The 21,808-nt window shown below is 46.4% G+C and overlaps 3 protein-coding genes across 6 annotated transcripts; 2 read left to right on the top strand and 1 right to left on the bottom strand.

Moving 5' to 3' along the window:
* Positions 1-27: 27 nt before the first annotated feature.
* lgalsla (lectin, galactoside-binding-like a) lies at positions 28-5,451 on the top strand. The gene is made up of 5 exons (XM_027031512.3): positions 28-162; positions 471-557; positions 648-736; positions 2,688-2,850; positions 4,100-5,451. Exons 1-5 carry the CDS (start codon positions 139-141, stop codon positions 4,241-4,243), a joined length of 507 nt encoding a protein of 168 aa, XP_026887313.1. The 5' UTR covers positions 28-138; the 3' UTR covers positions 4,244-5,451.
* A 1,072-nt stretch (positions 5,452-6,523) lies between these two features.
* aftpha (aftiphilin a) lies at positions 6,524-16,812 on the top strand. Of its 3 annotated transcripts, XR_014118346.1 has the most exons (11): positions 6,524-6,881; positions 9,096-10,779; positions 11,270-11,424; positions 11,787-11,913; positions 12,176-12,232; positions 12,324-12,452; positions 12,598-12,658; positions 14,145-14,228; positions 14,457-14,580; positions 14,995-15,438; positions 15,929-16,812. XR_014118346.1 is itself a non-coding variant. In XM_027031501.3 (10 exons), exons 2-10 carry the CDS (start codon positions 9,130-9,132, stop codon positions 15,152-15,154), a joined length of 2,547 nt encoding a protein of 848 aa, XP_026887302.3. In that variant the 5' UTR covers positions 6,524-6,881; positions 9,096-9,129; the 3' UTR covers positions 15,155-16,812. The 3 variants fall into 3 exon arrangements, 2 of the variants coding, with proteins under 2 accessions (XP_026887302.3, XP_081557824.1); XM_027031501.3 differs by having other exon boundaries at positions 14,995-16,812; XM_081701698.1 differs by lacking the exon at positions 14,145-14,228 and having other exon boundaries at positions 6,526-6,881; positions 14,995-16,812.
* A 217-nt stretch (positions 16,813-17,029) lies between these two features.
* Positions 17,030-20,164, bottom strand: LOC113591128 (SERTA domain-containing protein 2). 2 transcript variants are annotated; one of them, XM_081701707.1, is made up of 3 exons: positions 19,974-20,164; positions 17,748-18,401; positions 17,030-17,600 (listed from the first exon to the last, which is right to left on the bottom strand). In XM_081701707.1, exons 2-3 carry the CDS (start codon positions 18,397-18,399, stop codon positions 17,464-17,466), a joined length of 789 nt encoding a protein of 262 aa, XP_081557833.1. In that variant the 5' UTR covers positions 18,400-18,401; positions 19,974-20,164; the 3' UTR covers positions 17,030-17,463. The 2 variants fall into 2 exon arrangements, with proteins under 2 accessions (XP_081557833.1, XP_081557832.1); XM_081701706.1 differs by having other exon boundaries at positions 17,030-18,401; positions 19,974-20,162.
* Between the last annotated feature and the right edge of the window lie 1,644 nt (positions 20,165-21,808).

Genomic DNA, 21,808 nt, shown 5'->3' with positions numbered 1-21,808 from the left:
CAGACCAGAGCGGGCGAGACGATTGGACGCACGTCCCGCGCCACGGAACTCCTTTGGCCTACCGAACGTCTCATTGTCACGTGACGTTCCGGCGCACGCGACGGCTCCGTCACCGCCGGTGTCGGTGTTTCTTGCAAGATGGCCGAGCTGGGGGAAGAGCTTGTGAGTATTTGGTCAGTGAGAAGTGATCCACAGCTAGCTCGTTTACAGAAATGATCGAGTTGCGCTGGTCGTGTTCAACTTGGGTTCTATTTTAAAACGAGCGATGCCTAAGATACGAGACCTGCATCAGGTTCTCACCCTGCTGAACGTTTTACTCAGATAATTACAAACTCCAAATGCAAATGCAAGTTTATGTAATAAGGTATTAGCCTAGCTATGGCATGTAAGGTACTGCAGTCTGAATATAGCCCGTGCGTGTATTTCATGTTCGCAGGAAAAGACCAAGCTCGTTGTTTTCTTCTTCACAGAGGTCGCGGACTCCTTCCAGAAAGTTCAACTCTTCTTTGGACGACTGCGCGTTCGTGTCGCCTGGCAAAGACGAGCAACAACTCCTGGTAATAATGAGCTCAGGACGCGCGATGAAGTCGGTCGTTTGTTTGTGGTTAACACGTTAAAAGGTGCTCTTTTGTGTCCGCACTGGCCAGGCGGTACCGTTTTGTGGCAGTATAAGAGATGGGATGCGACCAGGAAAGAGAATCACAATCATGGGTATTGTGGATCAGGAGCCAGACAGGTGAGATAAGACTCTCCCCCCCCCCCACACACACGAATGGATTGGAGCCGTATCTTAAAAAACGTGTTATCTTTATGATAAAAATATGTTTGGTATTTCATTGTTTCATTGATCTTGATGGTTCGCTGTGACGTTACTGTCTGCCGTAATGTTTGTCTCGGTCTCATACTGATTAATGGTATTTCCTTTTTGACCTGTTTCCTTAATAAGCCTAACCTGAAACCTAGCCTTACCAAGTGATAGAGTCAAATTACCCAGCCATAACGAGTCAGGTATAGTCTTTTTCTACACACGTGTTCCTGAGTGTAATTCTTGTTCATGTTGATTAAGCAGGAATTACAGAAATTCTGCATTCTGAAATTTAATTCATTTAATGTATTCACACACTGCAGAGTAAACATTCAAATGTTAGAAGAAGAAACTGCATTATCTTTTGTGAAAAAGAGCAGGAACATTTTGATGTGCCAAAAGTCAAGGGGGAAAAAGCAATATATAAACTGATTATGAAGTGGCGTTACTTCAGGGGACGGCTTGAGAACACACGCACCGGTGTAAGTTGGGAGGTGTTATCTTGTGAATGAGGTTGAACACTGGATAGTGTGCTCAGGGCAAGACGAAGTATTGGAGTTCGAATGGGGCATAATGAACAGTCAAAGTTGTGCAGGCATTTAATATTCCTGGCTAGAATTGTCCATGTAAACAGACAAGCGACTGTGGTAGAAATCACATCCACATTCAGTGCAGGATGTCTCCACACTCACACTCACAGGTCAGTGCAGCGGGGTTTTTTTTAGCTCGCATGGGATACGGGAGTAGAAGACTCACCAGAGTGACTCTGTTTAACCACGACACCGGACACAGCACCTCACCTGGACTCTTGAGGTTGCTACATGGACTCTGAAGGACTGGCAACATGTGGTGTGGATTGATGGTACTGTTCATGTGTGGCCCAGACTCCATTAAGCCATGGACTCCAGCTGTCAACAGCACACTGTACAGGCTGGTGGTGGTTCCATACTGGTGTAGGGTGTGTTCTCATGGAATGAGTTGGGTCCACTGGTCTTCCTAAACACGTGCCGGCTACATTTCACTGCTTGGTGACTATTTGCAGCCCTTCATGGACTTCATGTCCCTCCACAATGATGGGATGTTCCACCGGGATAATGAACTGTCATCATGCCCCTCCACAATGATGGGATGTTCCACCAGGATAATGAACAGTGTCATCATGTCCCCCCACAATGATGGGATGTTCCTCCTGGATAATAAACTGTGCAATCGGGTCCAAGTTGTCTAGAATTGGTTCGAGGAGTGTCGTGGAGTGCTCTGACGAATGGTATGTCCTGCACATTTGCCCAACATGAGGCCCATCGAGCATTTATGGATGAGGAGGAGAGGCCCATTTGCACCTAAGATCCTGCACCCACAAATACCACAGAGCTGTGGGTGTCTATCCAGACAGCATGACTCATCCCTCCATGGCTTCCTTCCACTTGTGGAATCAATGCCATGCCATGTTGCTAAACTTAGCTGGGCTACAGGGGGTCTTACACAATATTAATCCTTGCCCCTGCCTTGTTCATGTTAATTCAGTAGAAGTTGCTGAAATGATGCTCTGTGGACATTTGGCACATCAGTGTATGAGACAGAGGATGGACACAAACCTAATATGATTCTTCTGATAACTGCTGGGAAGTTAATTCAGCACTACTACTTTTTATATGCTGATTTTTATGTGGGGTGTTTTTATTTCGGTATGATTTTTCTAAACTCCTGTGGGATGTTAAAAACTTCCATTGCTGAATTATCTTTGAAAGCCATTTAAGCTTACTCAAAAACAAGTTAGTGTTTTGCTGGGATGACTAGTCAGCTCATGATTGGTGATTAACCAAAGCTGAAAGTAACCATGACTGGCTGCAGTTGGCTCACTTCCTTTTCTCTCATTGGTTAGCTTTGACATCAGTCTGACGTGTGGGTGTGGCGACGTGGCCCTGGAACTCACTGCGAGGTTCGAGGATCGGCAGTTTCTGCGAAACGCTCATGTCTCGGGCTCCTGGGGCGAGGAAGAGTCAGCCATCGCGTTTTTCCCTTTCATACCAGACCAGCCGTTCAGGGTGAATACTACACTACCATCATCATCATCACTCCTTATTCAGTCACCTTAAAGTATTTGTAAGCACCACTCAACATCAGAACAGCTGGTCTGCTTACGTTACAGTGGATTGTGTGTAGGACCTTATATGATGTATGGTAATAACGCGTGATCACATTGCCATGAACCTTTAATAACTCTTATTTCTATTCATTTAATTTATCTAACAGCATTCTCTAAATAGTGCTTCAGACCCCCCAAAAAGAAACACAGCTGGTCACGGCACTATTTCATCATTCTCATCTGAAACACAATTGGTTAAACACGTTTTCAGAACGCTGTATACACTAAGCAGTTATTGTATAGGTGCAGTTCTTATGTAACTAGGACGTGCCAGTCATTTATTGCTTAAAATGCTGCATTTGTACAACGCACAGGGAGCATCGGGTGGTTTTACAAAGGAAAGGTCTGAGGTGGGTGGATTAGTGAGGGAATGGAGAAAGTTCCCTGTCTGCTAGAGAACTGGTTACTGCCCTGCAGCGAATCCTGATGGAACTCCTACCACCATGTTTACCTTTCCTCAACCCAGCGGTAGGAACTCAGTTCAGCCCGGAGGCGGACGGGTTGTGGTCAAGCCCATAGCTGTGTGTTTTTACCAGAGGCAATGGATTATGGTTGTGAGGGCATCACGGCTGAGGGATGCTCTCGGTGGCTTCGCAATGCTAGGAGCGCTTTCCCTTCTGTGTCTGCCAAGACAGAATATTACACTTATGTTGATGAAATGATGTGGTGAGAGACTCCAGTACAGAGCGTTACATTACAGTACAGTATCAAAGCTTGTTTTTGTTATCTTTGTAGTGCTTGAATAAAGAAGTTTTCTTTTCAGTGGAACATATTTGTAATTGTATTTTAAGCAGCACTCTATATAGTCTGTATAGGTTTTGTCACATTTATTGTGTCAAGACTTAAGCAATAATCTGTAGGTGTCATCAGGTGACAGTGGCGGTGGTTGATTCATTTTTTTTATATTTTGAAAAATGTGGTTGATGTTTTGGGGTGTTTTAGGTTGTTTTGCACACATGGTGTAATGCTATGAGAATGCGTACTGTTTAGATAACTGCATTAAAAAAAAAAACTGCACTTAAAAAAAAAAAATCTGGTAACACGTGTGTGTGTGTGTGTGTGTGTGTGTGTGTGTGTGTGTGTGTGTGTGTGTGTGTGTGTGTACGTACGTACGTACGGGCACGTGGGTGTGTTTGTTCTAAATCCAGATTGAGATCCAATGCGAGCACCAGCGGTTTCGTGTACTCGTGGATGGTCAGCCGCTTTTTGATTTCTATCACCGTGTGCGCCCCCTGGTGGCCATCGACACCATCCAGATCAGTGGAAGCCTCACCATCACCAAGCTTAACTGAGCATGAAAAAAAACCTCCTCTCCCTCCTGCAGCCCATTGGCTATGAGCTCCACATTCCAAACACCAGCCTGACCAATGGTGCAATACAAACTGTTGGTTGAAAGCCATGTGTGGTCGACCTCCATCCTGCAACTGGAAACAGTCCTAGATTCAGTCATTTTGAACTGGGATTCCAGACCTCTGGTTGAATTTAGGACAACATGTTTCTGTCCTGGTGTTAAAGCACAGGATTTAGTATTGAGTTCTATAATAGAAACCTGCCAACTAGTAGTCTGAGTGGAGAAGGGTATGGTTCATCACTGTCCTTTTGGAGACCCTGTTAGTCCAACAGCTGTTAAGAGCTGTTCTGCTTTTCTGTAATTAAATTCCATGTAATACTTATAAATCATTTGGAGTCATTAACTACCATGGTTTATTGTATCTGTTTATAATTAAGTTTTAATTATCTGTAATTCAGTGATTACATCCAGTGATGTGTGGACTACTGTGTATAAGACATTTTGATTGGTTTTCAGTAACAGTGGTGGATAGTGGAACCAGAAAAAATTACATTCCTCCTTGCACACATGGCCTCTAAGATCGTAACTGTGCAGTGTCTTAAAGGATGAAGATAAGGTGTGGCGGGCTAGCCAGCAGTTCCACATGGGCAAACTCTTAATAGGGACAGAGTGTAATAGACATTATAGTGTGGGGGAACCGTTCAGCCATTTTTGAATAACCCCATTAAAAGGAGAGCTGAACCCCTGACTAGTAACCTTCCAAAAATGCATTAATGCTAATTTAAAGAGTAGACGCTCAGGAGTGCAACTATTTATTTCTCTAACATACTGTAAATGTGTTACTGTAAATAGAAATGTCTGTTATATATGATGCTTTGTGTTAAGTCATCAGAAATTCTGTGCACAAGGGTTGGGGTTATGATGGAAGGAAATAGTGATACTGGACTGTAATGAGTGTTTGTTTTGGGTTTTTTTTCAGTGATGGATATCGAAAGCATTCAAAAACACATCTAAAGTACCGTTTTGTACTGTAATTAGGATAGATATGGGACTTTAAATTATACAGCGCTTTTCTTTATGAAACTTTGGCTGTACTCTGCACCGAGACCTTTCTGATGCTGGTGCATTGTGTTTTTCATTTATTTGCCCTCCAGTACTGAATGTTCAGTTATCTCAGTTACCAATCTCTAATTAAAGATTTTTAATCAACATTGTTGTCGTATTAGTTAATTATGGTGTGATGGCCACGTCATTAAAACTCCTTATATTCCAAATAGTGAATATCTACAATAGTGTCGATCCCCACACGAGTTAGCCAACAGACAGGGCTAGGCATTAGCTGTGGATGTTGTGGGAGTAAACAACAGCCTTGCTGATATTGCTGTTCCTGGCTGTGAGATGGTTCAATAGGCCAATCAATAAGTGTGAACCTGCTCTATGGGTGAATTCTCAGTACTTAAGATCTCTAAGACCATTTAGTTTCCATGCCACATTCCTGATGATTATAAATAGTATTCCAGAGTCCAAAAGGGTGGAAGCCACACTGACAACTGCATAATCCGTGCAGGTTTGGAGCACTTTGGAGCAATGGGATTCTTAATATGAGTGGGCATGTATTCTGCAGCATGTTACCCTCTTTTTGCTATGTTTAGATGAATACTTAAAACGAGCATTCACACACACTCACAGAGCTGTATCAGTAACCTTCAGGCTCCTCTCACACGAACACAGCATATTCACAGACAGGAGAATGACGAGGTCTCTCTCAGGTTCACCCCATATCGCTCTTATTTAACCCAAGGTGTCCTTAAATTCTAGAAGACAGACACTGAAAACCTCTCCCAGTTATCATAAGAGCACTTTAAATGCCACCAACACGTTATAGGACACAGAAGAAGGGTTTCCACGGTCCTCCACATCTTATGATGGGTCTGTACTCTCCTTTGCCTGTTTCCTCTGAGCGCCCCTGTGCCTTCTGCTGTCCGTCCTCTGGGGATCCTCCGCTGTGGGACGTGTTTCAGTCTGAGAGGCAGTGACAGGTCACTTGTCAGTAGCCGTTTGCTGATGTTTGAAAAATGACTGCCACCAGATGGGATTAGAGACTGACAGATTACGTATCAAAACAAGAAATACCGTTTTATACCGAGTATTAGTTTAACTTTGTTGCAATTATTAAGAGTTTTCCAAGAAGGACATTTCTTGTGTTACCATTTCAGTTTTAAAACTCCAATGGATTTTCTTTTAACCACCGTAGTCCCGACGTCCTAACACGCATGTGCGCAAAAAAAGGGTGTAATTTAACAAAATACAATCCTGGTAAACGATGCCAACAGTAAATTCCGCGCAGAGTACTTTGGACAAACCCAATTCCACAACATCCTCCTCCAGCCTGGCTGGAGCGCCGGGAGAAGCTGGATGGAGCTGGAGCGCCGCATCTCCTGCGCATGGTGGCATGCTGGGTAATAGTCGGGAAGCGGAGCGTTAGGCACAGCCGGCGGAGTCGACGCGCTGTAGCTTAGCGACGGGCTAACCGGCCTGCCCTGGGAATATTTACACCCGTCTCGCGTGGTCGCGGTATTTACTTAAAAGCCAGCTGCAACTTTTCCTGAACATGGGAACTGGTCGCCGAGGTCCATAAGGTACGTCCGATTATTTTGGTAGCGGTGTGGTGTCCTGTTCGTCTTGAGTAGCTAACTGCCAGCTAGCTAAAAAAAAAAACAAACAAAAAAAAGAGAAGTGGCAGCTAGCTGGCTAACATTAGCCAGGAGAGTCAGGTTGACGACGCGAATACACTGCTAAGCGAGTGCTGCCCATTAACATTTATCATTTGAGCGATAAAAAATCCGACAAATTCGGGTGTTTCGGTTTTTTTTCCTCGTGGAGTTTTATGAGAGATGTGTTACTGAGCAATGACTAATTACCTAGCTAGGTTAGCTAATCCAACTGAAATGGGCTGGGCCCCTTTAGCAAACACAGAACGTTGTCAGGTGCAGTTGTAGATGTTTAGCTCGTTTGCCAGTTTCCTGTCCTTAGAGACAGTCTGCCCTTCATGATATACTCAGTTACAGCGGTAATAACGCTGGTAGGTTTTGATTTAAACATGACAAGGACTCTTTATAATGTTTTTTTTTCTTCAGTAACGTTACTGACATGACAGCGGACTTGAGTTCTGTAGCTAGCTAACCTAGCTAGGCCAGTTAGCAGATGTGCTAAACCTTCACGTCTTCTTATGTTTCTGACTAGCCTTCGACTAAGTTTCTTAAAATATTGTAGATAGATAAGCCAGCTATCTGGTTTTATTATTTGGCGTTGACTAGCGGTTGTTAGGATAGTTAAGTGAACGTATTTGGCTTTGGAAGGGTAATTTCACGACAGCTGTCAGTGTTGTATTATATTTTTGGGTGTTCCAGAAGAAAACAAAAGTGTATAAACCAAACTACAATACCAGTTGTAATTGCACCCGTTTGTTCAGAGGCGTGTGGGTGGCCGTCTCAAATGACAGTCGTCATCTAACGTAGATCACTCTGGGATTATTAAGGAAGTAGCTGTTTTTTATCGCTAGATGTTTCGCTATCTGGCTAAATTCAGATTATTCATCTCTTCTCTGTTGATTGACTACACTACATGGAAAATGTATTAAACATTTGCCTCACCCATAAAGTTTAATTAGCATTTCTTTTGTCTGCTTATTGCTTTGCATTATTATATAACGCGTTATTTGTCTAAGTTTCGCAACTTAAAGAAATATCTCCAGTCCTACCTCCTGTTTGAATATATTGAGTAAAGGTTATAAGCGAAACTATTCAGCGCAGTCAAACTTATTGAGTGTAATTCTGAAAATGTGGCATTTTCCGCGGAGAATGTCGGCGTACTAGGTCAAGGTTATGAGGCTGCCTGCTCATTCAGCAAACAGAGCTGTTGGCTTCAGATCATGCGCTTTCTTCGCCTGCTATTGGATAAACACACACGGTACACAAAAGCCCTGCTTCCAGGGGTCCTGGGAGTCCCTAATTTTATAGTCTGAGCTTATTTTTTCCTTGTTATTCACTTTTCTTTTGGAGTAGTGGCGCTGTGGAGCTGACTTTAACACAAGAGTTCTTACCTCATTGCTTTGTTCTTTAGTATTGAGACTAGATGTCTGACGCCTGCCTCCTCTTCAGCAGGGCACTGCTTCAGCCATTACCAATTATTTACTATCCATCCAAAAACTATCCATCTGTCTCTATTACCCAAGAGGTTTAGATGATTTAATCTGGGTTCAAGAACGAGGTGGAAGCTCGGCAAACAGGCTTGAGAGCAGTACAGAATGGTGCACTGTGGTCTTGGCTTTAAGGTAAATGTGAATGTAATTGCACTCAATGTCGTTAGGTAATGTGGTGAGTTGCCAAGCTACAGGTACTTTTAAACACCCCTAATATGTGGAACCATGGAATGCATTGTAAACAGGGTAAAGCCTGTTGGATAAGGCACAGGAAAATGGCACACCTAGCAAATGCAGCGGTTTGGCAGAGCAAGGTCAGAGGAAGCTAGAAGAATTAGAATGCAACACAACCCCCCTCTTGCTACTAATGAACTGAGGTTCTTCACAGCCTGGGTTACTAAGAGACTTGTTTGTCCTTTTCTTTCATCACTTTAAGTTGTGTACTTTTTTTTTTCCATTTTAGACAAATTATTGGTGATTTAAAGGGCATTAATGTAAATCAACTGTGTAGTTCCATGTGCAGTGTGGAGACATGGCGTTCCTTTATCTTGTTCAGGTTTTAAGTCATTAAGTACTTCAACAAATGCCTTGGCCAATTCAGTTGGTCTCTGCTATGTTAAGTCTCCTCCCTGATCAGTGTGTCTGTTCCCAGGTGTGAGACTGCGTGATCCTGCTGGAGGCGCCAAATGGAGCCGGACGTGATCCGCATGTATTCCTCCTCTCCTCCACCCATGGAGGATGGTGCTGCCGACGAGGACGAGGACGAGTTTAGTGACTTTACTGGCGTTCCCAACAGCATCAGCTTCACGGAGTTCGACACGCCGACCACATTCGACCAGCTGCAGGTGCTGAACGCCACGTCTCCACCTGAGTTTATCGGGAATGGGCGGATCGTGGGACACAGCACTGTGAAGTCCAACGGCAGCATTCCCAGTAGTGGGCAGTGTGATGGTGCTCCCTGTCGGACTGTTACCATGGAGGAGCTGAAAAAAACGGTGGAGCATCCGCATGGACCTTACACAAACTTTTCGGAGGTTTCTGGGAATGCTCGGACTGGCGACAATGCCGTTGACTGCAACGGTGGCGTGGGAGGCCTGGAAGCAATCACAAATGGCTTTGTGACCATTGACACAGAGGGATCTACCTCATGCCAGAAACACAGGGACGCTAGTCCTTCTGTGAATCACTATCCCGATCCTATCGCCCATAACGATGACTTTGCAGATTTCTCTGCTTTTTCGGATGCTGACTTTCCCAGCCACTTTGAACAGGAGTCAGGTGGAGGTCCAGACTGTGAAAACTCGAACCTTGAAGCGAGACTTGCGGCGGACAATATAAATCAGCCACACAGTGAGGGCAAGTCAGGGGCTAGCATTGCTAGTGCAGCGGTGGAGGATGACAAGGAAGTGTGTGTTACAGGGTTTGCCTCGCTCCAGTTTGCTGCAGAGGCTTCCGGTTCCCTTAGAAATGGGGACTGGGGTTTCCTTGCAGGGGCTGGTCATGAACAAACTGATCTAGAAGCTGACAATTCACATCAGAACTCTAATACTGCTGAGTCAGTTAGCACAGAGCCACTTAGTGTAGCGCAGAATGGTTTGGAAGTCCAGGAAAAAGTGGACAACAGAGTTTCACCTGTCTTGGGAGATGAGAGAGGGAGAGGTAGCGAGCCGATTGAAGAGAGCGGGTCTGGGAATGACACTGAAACAGAGACAGAAACGGAGACCTCTTTTGGTCGGCCGCTGTCCACAGACGCGCTTGAGGAATTTGGAGACTTCAGCACGACGGGTTCCGTGCCCTCTCCTCCGCTACAGGAGGAGACGTCCACTCCTGCCGACCACAGCCAGTTGGCTGAGGACGATGACGAGGACTTTGGGGATTTCGGCGACTTTGGTGACGCTAGCTCCATTGCTGGAACCGGCTTTGCTGATTTTGACCAGAAGGGGGCAGCAGTGCAGACTTCCCCTTCGGAATCGGTTTCCCAAGCCAATCCAGAAACAGTGTGTGCCAACGAGGATGACTTTGGTGACTTTGACATACCTAAAGATCCCAGCCACACAGAACAAGAGGACGAGGACGACGGGACGAAGGTTGCAGGTTTTCCTGTCAGCGATAGTTTTGCAGACTTTAGCTCGGCTGCTGTTGACGGTGGTGAACCTGAATGGCAGGCGTTCGACGAGCCGGATTCGAGTCAGGGAGCAGGGGGCTCCTGGGCTGCGTTCGGGCAGGACCAGGACTTGGCATCTTCTCGAAAGAGCCAAGACGACTGGTATGAAGGCCAGGCTGGCCTTGTGCCCCCTACTGGCAGCAGTGAGGACTGCAGGAAAAACAGCGTAACGGTACATGCATGAGCGAAAACCTCTTTTATATCAAATTTTTCTCATTTTTATGTTCGTCTTCGGTAGTCTGTAGAAGTGGGCGGCTCAAATCTGGTATACATCTTGCCAGGAAATTTGACACGGGCGGTTACCTTTTTGTTTTTAGCTCTCAGGAATGTTGCCAGACAGGAGTGTCCACCTACTCTCCACAGTGCTCTGACAAAGCAGAAACCCCACTGCCTGGGCCATCAAGCAGATAACTGGAGTGCATCAGTATTTCTTAATGTATGAGTTAAAAGCAGTGAACTACCAAGATGTGTGCCCATCTAATAGTAGTGAGTGGAGTGGAATAAATGTGGTTTGTATTTCAAGGCTGATTTAAACTGAAAGAGTTCACTTGCTGTGCTGAGGAAGGACAGTGGCATTGTGGGCACCTTGGTGTATTTTGGTGTATTTTAAACAGCACATAACCCTCCGCCCCCTGCACCCCTCGCCTTTGTTCTGTCTGCAGGCCTCTCTGGTCAGCCGACTGGAGAAGCTGTTCCTGGCCAGTTTTCCCGAGGCGTCTGGGCCGCAGGCGGGAGAGGTGGTGCTCCCGCTCAGGGCCATCCTGGAGCCTCCGGGCAGATCGGAGCAGGAGGAAGACCCCGCCGCACCCACCAGTGGGTAAGGACACACCTTCCCCACTCACTTTCATTTCTGCCTTCCTTCCTTTCCACTTCAGTAGATGGGGAGAAGGGTCTCTGCTTCCTTGTTTTGACTGCAAGACAACCACACTCTGTCTCTCTTGAGGGTGTTTCCTGTGCTGTGTAAGCTTATATGAAGCAGTTCAGGTTTATTTTTATTGTTGAGTTCCAGTTTTATAAAGTATTGACCGGATAATTTAAAATTCTCTTGAACATGATCATTTGTGTATCGTTACACCCCACATTAAATGATTAGACGATAGCTCCTTCATTGTTTCAGCTGCCTCATAGCTGCCTCATCGCTAACGTGCTGCTCTCTCTCACCACCTATCCGTTGCACAGGGCACTGCAGGACGTCTGGCGGCAGCTGCAGGACATCCACAATGCTTTCGGCCTCCGGCACCAGTGGGGCGGTTCCCATAGCAACAAAACGCTGCTGTGCTCCCTGGGAATCGACACGAGAAACATAGTGAGTTAATTTATAGGTCAAAAAATAAAATGTGGGTTAAAACACTCTTGTGTGAGTTCAGGTATAATGTTTTGCTGTTTTATTTGTTTAATCAAAGGAGAAAGACCTGGAAAGGTTTGCTGTTTAACTTTTAAAACCTCTAAACTTGAGGATGCTGGTGATGTCAGAGACCTGTTCTTTCATTACTGCAGAAGCTTTCCTGATCTGTTAGACTAACCTCTCTCTCTCTCTCTCTCTCTCTCTCTCTCTCTCTCTCTCTCAGTTGTTCACGGGTCAGAAGAAGCAGCCAGTCATTGTGCCCATGTATGCTGCGAGTCTGGTGAGAATTCGTCAAATCACTCTCCCTCACATCTGGATTGGGGCCACCGCATCACAGCGCTCTCACTCTCTCGCTCCCCCTCTCTGTGCAGGGAATGCTGGAGCCCACCAAGGAGCCCGTCAAGCCCGTATCTGCTGCTGAGATGATCGCCTCCATAGCACAGTCTCCCACTGTCGCCACGGAGATGGCTACTTGCTGCACGGATGCGGTGCAGATGAGCGTAAAGCACATTTTTGTTTTGCTTCTTTACAATATTTCTGTAGGCAGTTTGAGTTTCAAGTTTTAACCCATCACTTGTGTTGTGCTGCATTGATGCTAACGCCAGAATGGTTTTAATTGGTTGCTCTTTGTCCCGCCCCCTCCAGGAGTCCCTCCCCCCCATTCAGTTTGACTGGAGCAGCAGTGGCCTTACAAACCCTCTGGATGGTACGTCGCCCCTTAAGGCCCGGTGAAGGCAAAAAGCTGGGTAGTAATGGTGTCGCACCACACACACACACACACACACACACACACACACACACACACACACACACACACACTAGAAAGTTCCTGGGACGCTACTTCTCCACGGTGGAGTCTGGTACTGTCAGATTTGTGTTCTCGACAGGCATGTCTGTGAACTCACTCTCAGCACACTGATGCCTCACGCTCTGCACATGAAACTGACACTGTAGCCACAGAGTAGCATGTTGCAGCAGAAGATTAGAACAACGGCTAACCAGTGCTAACCTCAGTGTCTGTCAGTAATGGCCTTCATACACGTACCTGCTTGCCGATGAAACGAACTTTGTTACTAACAAAGACCTGCTTGTGTAAAGTCAGCTTCTGTCTCTCTGTCTGTCTGTTTGTCTGTTTGCCCATCTCCCCCTCTCTCTGTCGGTCTGTTTGCCCGTCTCCCCCTCTCTCTGTCGGTCTGTTTGCCCGTCTCCCCCCCTCTCTCTGTCGGTCTGTTTGCCCGTCTCCCCCCCTCTCTCTGTCGGTCTGTTTGCCCATCTCCCCCTCTCTCTGTCGGTCTGTTTGCCCGTCTCCCCCCCTCTCTCTGTCGGTCTGTTTGCCCGTCTCCCCCCCTCTCTGTCGGTCTGTTTGCCCGTCTCCCCCCCTCTCTCTGTCGGTCTGTTTGCCCGTCTCCCCCCCTCTCTCTGTCGGTCTGTTTGCCCGTCTCCCCCCCTCTCTCTGTCGGTCTGTTTGCCCGTCTCCCCCCCTCTCTCTGTCGGTCTGTTTGCCCGTCTCCCCCCCTCTCTCTGTCGGTCTGTTTGCCCGTCTCCCCCCCTCTCTCTGTCGGTCTGTTTGCCCGTCTCCCCCCCTCTCTCTGTCGGTCTGTTTGCCCGTCTCCCCCCCTCTCTCTGTCGGTCTGTTTGCCCGTCTCCCCCCCTCTCTCTGTCGGTCTGTTTGCCCGTCTCCCCCCCTCTCTCTGTCGGTCTGTTTGCCCGTCTCCCCCCCTCTCTCTGTCGGTCTGTTTGCCCGTCTCCCCCCCTCTCTCTGTCGGTCTGTTTGCCCGTCTCCCCCCCTCTCTCTGTCGGTCTGTTTGCCCGTCTCCCCCCCTCTCTCTGTCGGTCTGTTTGCCCGTCTCCCCCCCTCTCTCTGTCGGTCTGTTTGCCCGTCTCCCCCCCTCTCTCTGTCGGTCTGTTTGCCCGTCTCCCCCCCTCTCTCTGTCGGTCTGTTTGCCCGTCTCCCCCCCTCTCTCTGTCGGTCTGTTTGCCCGTCTCCCCCCCTCTCTCTGTCGGTCTGTTTGCCCGTCTCCCCCCCTCTCTCTGTCGGTCTGTTTGCCCGTCTCCCCCCCTCTCTCTGTCGGTCTGCCTGTTTTTGGCTTCTCATTTATTTTCTTTGAACTGTTCTCCTTCCTCCGTCATCCTTTGTGTGTGCCCCCCTCTTTCTCTGTCTTTTTCTACCCCCCCCCTCATGTGTTGTGAAGCGAGTGGAGGCTCATCTCTGCTGAATCTGGACTTTTTTGGCCCGGTAGATGAATCCCCCTCCAGCTCTGCCACATCCATACCAGGTCAGCTGAGGTTAAAGGTCAAAGGTTGTGGATATTCCTTTCGATTAACACCACCTGCCAGCTGTTTTTTCTTTCCTGCTGTTTTCTTTGCATGTGCAACTTTTAACATATTACCCTCTTTAGTAGCCGTAGTATGTTTTTGTCTTGTGTGTAATTAAGACATAACCAGTTTCCAACAGTCTGAACTACTGTGTGTGTGTGTGTGTGTGTGTGTGTGTGTGTGTGTAGGAGTGGATCCAGAGCTGTATGAGCTAACACAGGCCAAGCTGGAGGTGAGTGGTGGGAGCAGTAGAGTGGCAGACGCCTTTGCCCGCCTTATGTCGACAGTGGAGAAGACCAACACCTCCACCAGGTCAGGAGCTCTGCTGCACTACTGCTGCTCAGACACCAGAGGGCAGCAGTACAGTGTGTGTGCGTGTGCGTGCGCGCGCGTGTGTGCGTGTGTGTGCGTGCGTGCGTGTGCGTGTGTGCGTGCGTGCGTGTGTGTGTGTGTGTGCGCGTGTGTGTGCGTGTGTGTGAGGCTAAGTTTTTCACTGATGTAAGCTGAATGAGCAACAACATTTAATCATATTCCTTACCACGGTAACTTTTTAAATATATAGGTGCAATATTTATTACAAACAAGAATAAATTATTTCAAAAAAAGATTTGAAACATGTTTTTAAAAAAAGCTGCATTGATGATATCTTCCCAAGGTTAAGGGTTGTGTGTATGGGCTGTTAGGCAAATGTCTCATCTTTCTCCCTCCTCCACTCTCCTCCTGCAGGAGGGCGCAGGTGCGGAAGGAGGAGAACCTCAGCGAGGAGGCGCGCTGCGTTATCGCCGGGCTGCCTGACCTCTCCTTCATGCAGGCCAAAGTGCTGATGTTCCCATCCACGCTCACACCCCTGCCGGCCTCCTCCTCTTCCTCTCCTGTCCCAGACTGAGTCCTCCTCACTACCGGCCTCCCTTCATCTCACACGCTCGCTCGCGCTCTCTCTCTCTCTCTCTCTCTCTATCACATCTCTTCTTTCTGTAGTTCTGTTGCACACGATTCTTTTCTTTTTTCTCTCCTTTTTGCTTTTGTTTGTTTAGGAGTTGAGCTGTGTGTATGTGTGTGTGTGTGTGTGTATGTGTGTGTGTGAGAGAGAGGGAGAGGAAAAAGTGGAGTAGCTCAAGCAGAACTGTGTTTGTAAAGATGACAACAGGAAGTGTGTCTGCAGCACAGTTGGTGAGGCAAATGTTTATTTATAGTGTTCATGTGCCAGAGGTTTGTTCATAGAGATTCAGTGTGTATATAATCAGGGATAAGACTTCTGTCTGGATTTTTCCTGTCATAGGTATCTTTAAAATGTTCTTTTAAGTGTGTGTGTGTGTGTGTGTGTAATGTCTTTTGAGGAAACACTGGTTCAAAAGTCCTTCAACGAAGGCAAAAAGTTAAGTCTATAATACACATGAAGTTTCACACACACACACACACACTCACACACACACGTATAAATCTATGACTTGAAACCATACTGCCTGCAAAGTTCTGCTGGGTCATTTTTTTTCCTCAATTATCTAATAAAAGGCCTTAGTTTTTAAATTTTAACCCTTTTGGTTCTTATGAATTATGAAAATAATCATTGTGTAGATTTTATTAAGTTGCTTCCTTAGCTCTTTGTAATGGTGAGCTAGTGTAAATGAGCATCGTCATATTTTTGTTTCTCTTTCGTTAGTTGGTTAAATATTCCTGACAGCGGCGACTTCTCCCCTGCTGATGTCATAGATGCCAAGGTCGTCGGCCAATGGCAAAACGGCGGCACCTCTTCAGCTCGCAGCTGCTTTCTGCTGGAGTTTCCTACTTGTATTCGCTTTTATTTTTTACACTGAGGGATGCTTTTTAACCACTGACTTTGGACTGTAATGTGATCACGCTAGATGAAGGACTCAACAAGAAAGGAAGTAATAGCTGACTTAAAATGCTTAGCGAATAAGGGACCAATATACGCGTTTAACTCTGGCTGTTTTACCCAGTGCTGTCTCATGCCGTCAGTTTGTTGCTTGATTTATTATTATTTTTTTTTAATTTTTTTTTTTTGCAGTAGAGTCTTCCGGATTCTTCCGGAAAACTCCTAAAATTTGGGGATAAGCTGTAGGATAAGCGATGCATAAGGGGAAATGTTGTCCTGATACAATCCATTAGAGACTTCCTTCTTCTGGCAATTTTTCCTTTTTTGTTTAGTTTGTTTTGTTTTGGTTTTTGTTTTGTGTGTTTTTCTTCTCGTTCATTTGGTTCTACCACTGTGTGTCGTTCTGTCCCTTCATGGGAATTTTGCACATTGTAAAGATACAGTATAATGGAATTGCTACTTAACGACATAGCTGACTGTGGCTTCTGACTGTACAGTGAGACTATGGAAAAAAAAAAATTAAAAAACAAAATGTTATGGGAAAATTCCTATGGAAAAAACCTTACTGATGAAATGTTCTCTGGGAAGAGCCCCCTTCTCTCCCCAGGCTGAAAGAAGCATGCCCTGGGCTCTTCTGGACTAAAACAGAATCTCTTACGTGTGTAAATTTTCTTTTAGTGTACACAAGAAATTAAAGTAATTTAAGAAAATGTGCTTGTGTGTGATTTCTTTTGATCGTGTCCTGGTTAGTGAAAACAGTGGAATCCTGACTCAGTGCTGTTGCCATCTTAAAATATTCTGTACTCATGTAAGATTCGGTTCTGACTGCAGATCCTCTGGTAGCAGCAGCGGTTTGGAGACGTTGAATATGGATGACTTCACGTGTAATTCACCGCCTTACTAAAGCTGCAAAGAAAAGTCTCATGATCCGACAGCCACTGTTTTAATATAACCTTCACCCTCTCCTCACACAGTGATCATTTCAACATGACATTTCAACATTTTCAGAATTACATAATTTTAATACTAAAATAGTACCAAAAATCAATAATAGTTACCAACCTAAAAAATAAAGCATAGCCTTCAAATGAAAAACATCTGTAATATATTACATCCCTGTCTTTAACAAATTACAGTGTGTGAAATAAATATGAGTTCATTTCCATGGCAACACTGTTGAGCTAATTCCCTTGTTTTATAACACCATGGTAACATAATTTACCTGACATTTTGCGGATTCACCCAAAAAAGGGCATAGGTTAATACAAAACTCCCTGACCTTTCTTACCATGAATCAGAGATGTGTATTTAACATTATCTCATCTTTAGAACCCCCACCTCAAAAAAACTTGGCATATTCCTCATGATCCAACCAGAACCTCCATAATGTGCTCCATGATGTCATCTGTTCCCATGGAAACAGCTTTTGGTGTTGAGCTTGGGGTGGGGCTCAGGTTTGAGCCACAAGCGTTGAATTCACACAAAAAGTTGTCCAAATCTGAGACCAGGAAATCATCCAATGAGAGGTCAGGGAGAAAGCTTGAGGAGGAAGGGGAGGGAACAACTGACAAGGGGGTGGGGCTACAAAAGTGGGTGTGGTGAGAGGAGTCCATATGGGGCTCACATAGTGTTGGCCCAGTTGTACCTGTATGGACTTGGGATTCTTTCTGTGATGTCTCGGCCGCTGGAACGTCGATTCTGCTGCCCGTGTGCTGAGGCTCATGCTGGGGGACTGAGGAAGAGGAGCCAGGAGGGCAGGCAGGCAGCGGGGCACAGTCCCCCATTGCCGTTACGGCTGAGAACAAATCCTCGATTTCAGCCAAAGCCCAGGAGAAGCTGTCCTTCGGACCGAGGGATGACGGAGGTGAAGTTCCAGCGGCGAAGGGAGGCGAACGGTCAGGGTTGGAGTGCCGAGACAGAAATGCTTCCCCGTCTTGTTCTAGGACCCACGCCGGTGTCAAGCTACCCTCCCCCTGCGACAGAGGCTCCTCCCTCCGGCTCCCCTCCACCGCCTCGCTCAGCCCTGGAGCCTCCGGCAGCGCCCCCTGCTGGCCGAGCTCGTCGCGGAGGAGGCGCAGCGTGTTGGCGATGAGGACGCGACGCACCAGCGCTGTCTCTGCATGTGGGGGGAAACAACAGAGCTTCTGCAGGGAGAGCTGGAGTACAGCCTGCCTCTGCACACAGCACAGCCATGACCTCTGGCACGCCATTGCCGCCACCTTGGGCTCGCTCTCCAGCGCGCCCGCGTCCTCCGGCGCGAGCTTTCTCTTCAGACCCACGCACGTCATGTGCTGCATATCTGAGGGGGAGCAAAGGATTGTGGGACAGGAAGAGAGAGAAGGGTATTAAAACTCCCACGGAATTATGAGACTGTACATCATGACTACATGAGCTGACTAAGGCCTGACGATGTCTGAAACATCAAAGATAAAAATCATTTTAAATAAGTAATGCTTTATAAGCATGCATGCACGGAACTGCGCTTTCTCACAAGGCAAAAAAGTCCCCAGAGTGAAGTCAGCAAAGTAACTCATGACAACAGAATCACATTGTAGGGCTGCCTGAGTCCTTTTCCTGTAATGTCCGTTTCCCATAAAGCAGTGCTTCAAGGAAGTCACCCGGGCACCATGCAGAAGGATGTGGTACTCATACTGAAAGGAGAGTGAGTGGAGCACTGGGTGACTGACACGCTGTCAAGTGACACTGTGCAGCTACACAGCCAGATGTGGCAAATGCACAACGTACGACCCTCCCAGACTTCTGTAACTCCAAGAAACCCACAACCCGCTTCCACTGGAGCTCTAGAACGCGTGACTGAGGTCTTAAAGGCCCTGGAACGTGGGCAGGGGCAGAGCATTCGTGGTGAACTCAGAGTACCTTCAGCTGGTTGATAAACAAACCCCAAACAGTCACAGCTAACCTTTGGAAAACGTCCACCCACAAAAGACCTTTTCACAAGCAGGAAGCGACGGTGGGGTAATGGTGGAAAACACCGAACTGACACCCAGGATCGAGCTGTACTATCAGACCTTTCAGAGTATGAATGCTGACTCAGGATCAGTCTCTGTCCCTCCAATACCACTTTAAACACCATTAGGTGGACCTACGACACAGTGTTTGACGGAAAGACTTTTGACGTTATTAAAACAAAATACTAGACGTCATTGCAGCATGTTAGTAAACCTAGATTAAGAGTTTGTAGTGTTTACAATGACCTGTTATAACCCATGTGTGGATGATAATAACTGTGTAGTAAAATGCACCACTGACGACTACGCGCATTTACAAACCTCCAGTTTCGGTTCTTTTCGTGCTAACGTGGGCACTCCCACACTGTTACCAAGTCAAAGTGAAACTCCGCATTCAAGATTATAGTGAAACGAAAATTACAGTCTCGACCATGCCTCTACATACTCGACCATTTCGCCCAAGTGTTCGGCACTCGTTCGATTATCCCGTGTACCCTAAACGAAGTAAAGCAGTAAACCGCAACACCAGGGGGCGCTGTTGTTCCTGAATGGAGACCACCTGCAGCTCACTTCACATTGAGCTGACCAGCAACTATCGCCAACTTCGTCTCTATGGACAAAACGGTGTAATGACTGAAAAACATCGTTCTTACTTCACATTAAGATCACGTTAGTGAATTAATCAACTGCCATTTGTCCTTGTTGCGATTATTTCGTTTGTTCTCCTTGATACGTGTATACTTAATCAAGTACCCCATAACATCGACTAACAAGTTATTAGTAACACAGCTTTTCTTAAACGCAGGCGTGAAGGTAACGGCCGACTGGCACGGTACTGACTAACTAACAGAGAAAGAGACGGACAGTAGTGTTCTGTCACTATAAAAGCAACGTGAACTCACCGCATGTAGTTTCACCGGCAGCTTTAGCGCGACCATCGACAGCGTTTCACGGGCTCGCGTCGGTCGGCGCGGAACGTGAAGTTATTCCTTCCGGACCTCGCCACAAGCCCGCGAGCAGTCCTCAACAATGACGTAAGGCCGAGGGGTAGGAACCTCTCTGTCTCTCTCTCTCTCTCTGTCTCTCTCTCTCTCTCTGTCTCTCTCTCTCTCTCTCTCTCTCTCTCTCTCTCTCTCTCTCTCTCTGTCTCTCTCTCTCTCTCTCTCTCTCTGTCCCCCCTCTCTCTCTCTCTCTCTCTCACTCTCTCTCTGTCTCTCTCTATCTCTCTCTCTATCTCTCTGTCTCTGTCTCGTTCTCTCTCTCTGCCTCTCTTGCACTCTAGAAACATGACATCATTTGCTCCAGATGGAAGAAGGAAAACGTAATAGCAGCATCTTGCACAAGTGCCTGAAATACTTTTTCCAGCTAATACATTCGCCACCGATTCACACAATCTGTTACTATTACAGAAACGACTCTTAAATTCTGCATCGTCTTCATTAAAACCAAGACACACTGCTACGCGAGGAAAATGAGAATAAATGATTTATATGCTTGGGTCCAAGGCTAGTCTATTAAACGGTTGTTGATTTGTTTGTTAAAGTCTTGTTTTCTTCATCAGTAGTACTGCCTTTAGCTCTGCATTAGAGAGCATGTGTCAATACTCATATCACTGTCACTGGACTGTTTAGGACAGGGCTGTCCAAGGCCAATCCTTGAGGGCCAGAGTCCTCCAAAGTGTAGTGACTGCTCTGCTCAGACACACTTTCTAAACCTGGCAGTTGAATCAGCTGCATTTACATATGCAATTACCAAACCACACTGGTCTCTGGCCCTGTTTGAACACAGTTTGACACAGTGCTACATTAATCAACTGCCAGGTTTAGTAGGTGTGTCTGAGCAGAGCAGTCACTACACTTTGCAGGACTCTGGTCCTCCAGGACCAGGCATGGACACCCCTGGTTTAGGAGTTAGTACATTTTTTTGTCCTGTTACCGTAGTTACTGAATACAGCGGTCTCTCTCACTTCACTAAAACTACTATTCCTTCAATAGGACAGGCCTAACCTGTTTCACACCTGGTTAATTTACCAACAGCCAGACGTTTGCTCACACACAACACACAGTAAAGGCAGCTGATTAACCACTTGGTCATGCTGTTGATTGTTCAAAGTGTCCCTCTGCAGTTTTTGTGGTCTTGTTTTGTGCTTGTTTACATCATCTACATTTGTCCCATATGATTTTAGAACTTTATTCCTGCATTATGACCAAATAAATCACGTTCTATATAAGTTGCATAATTCCAACTTCAAAACCTGTTTCTTCAGCTTACTGCTTGTGGTGTTTACTGACGTGAGAAGCACCATTCAATGTATCATCTTTACTGTAAGAGTCAAAATGGTTCTGTGGTAAGATAATGTAACTTTAAGATGTGACTTCATCAAGAAATCCTTCAGAACAGACTTTATGAGGCTTGCGATTTGTGAGTGGGACAACTTTGCCATTGATCCCGAGACTGAGTCTGTCTTTTGTTTGTTCTCTTCTACCATCCCCCTTCATCCTCAGATCATCCCTCCATCCATCCAACACCCCCCCCCCCAACCCTTTTGGGGGATTCATATGCCACACAACCCCCAAAACAACTGTTGTGGGATGACCCTTCGCCTGCCAACACCCTTTGTTACCGAGCAACCAAGAATAAATACAGCCAGCAAATTATACACACGTGTGTATGTGTGTGTGTGTGTGCGTGTCCCCACTTCTGCATTGTTCTTGACCCTGACCTTGCTGCATGCCTT

Source organism: Electrophorus electricus, chromosome 18 (genome assembly GCF_041902795.1).
Source record: "Electrophorus electricus isolate QZ-2024a chromosome 18, ASM4190279v1, whole genome shotgun sequence".
Classification (NCBI taxonomy): domain Eukaryota; kingdom Metazoa; phylum Chordata; class Actinopteri; order Gymnotiformes; family Gymnotidae; genus Electrophorus; species Electrophorus electricus.
Note: the sequence above shows the minus strand (reverse complement) of the source record. Positions and strands in the feature narration are given on the sequence as shown.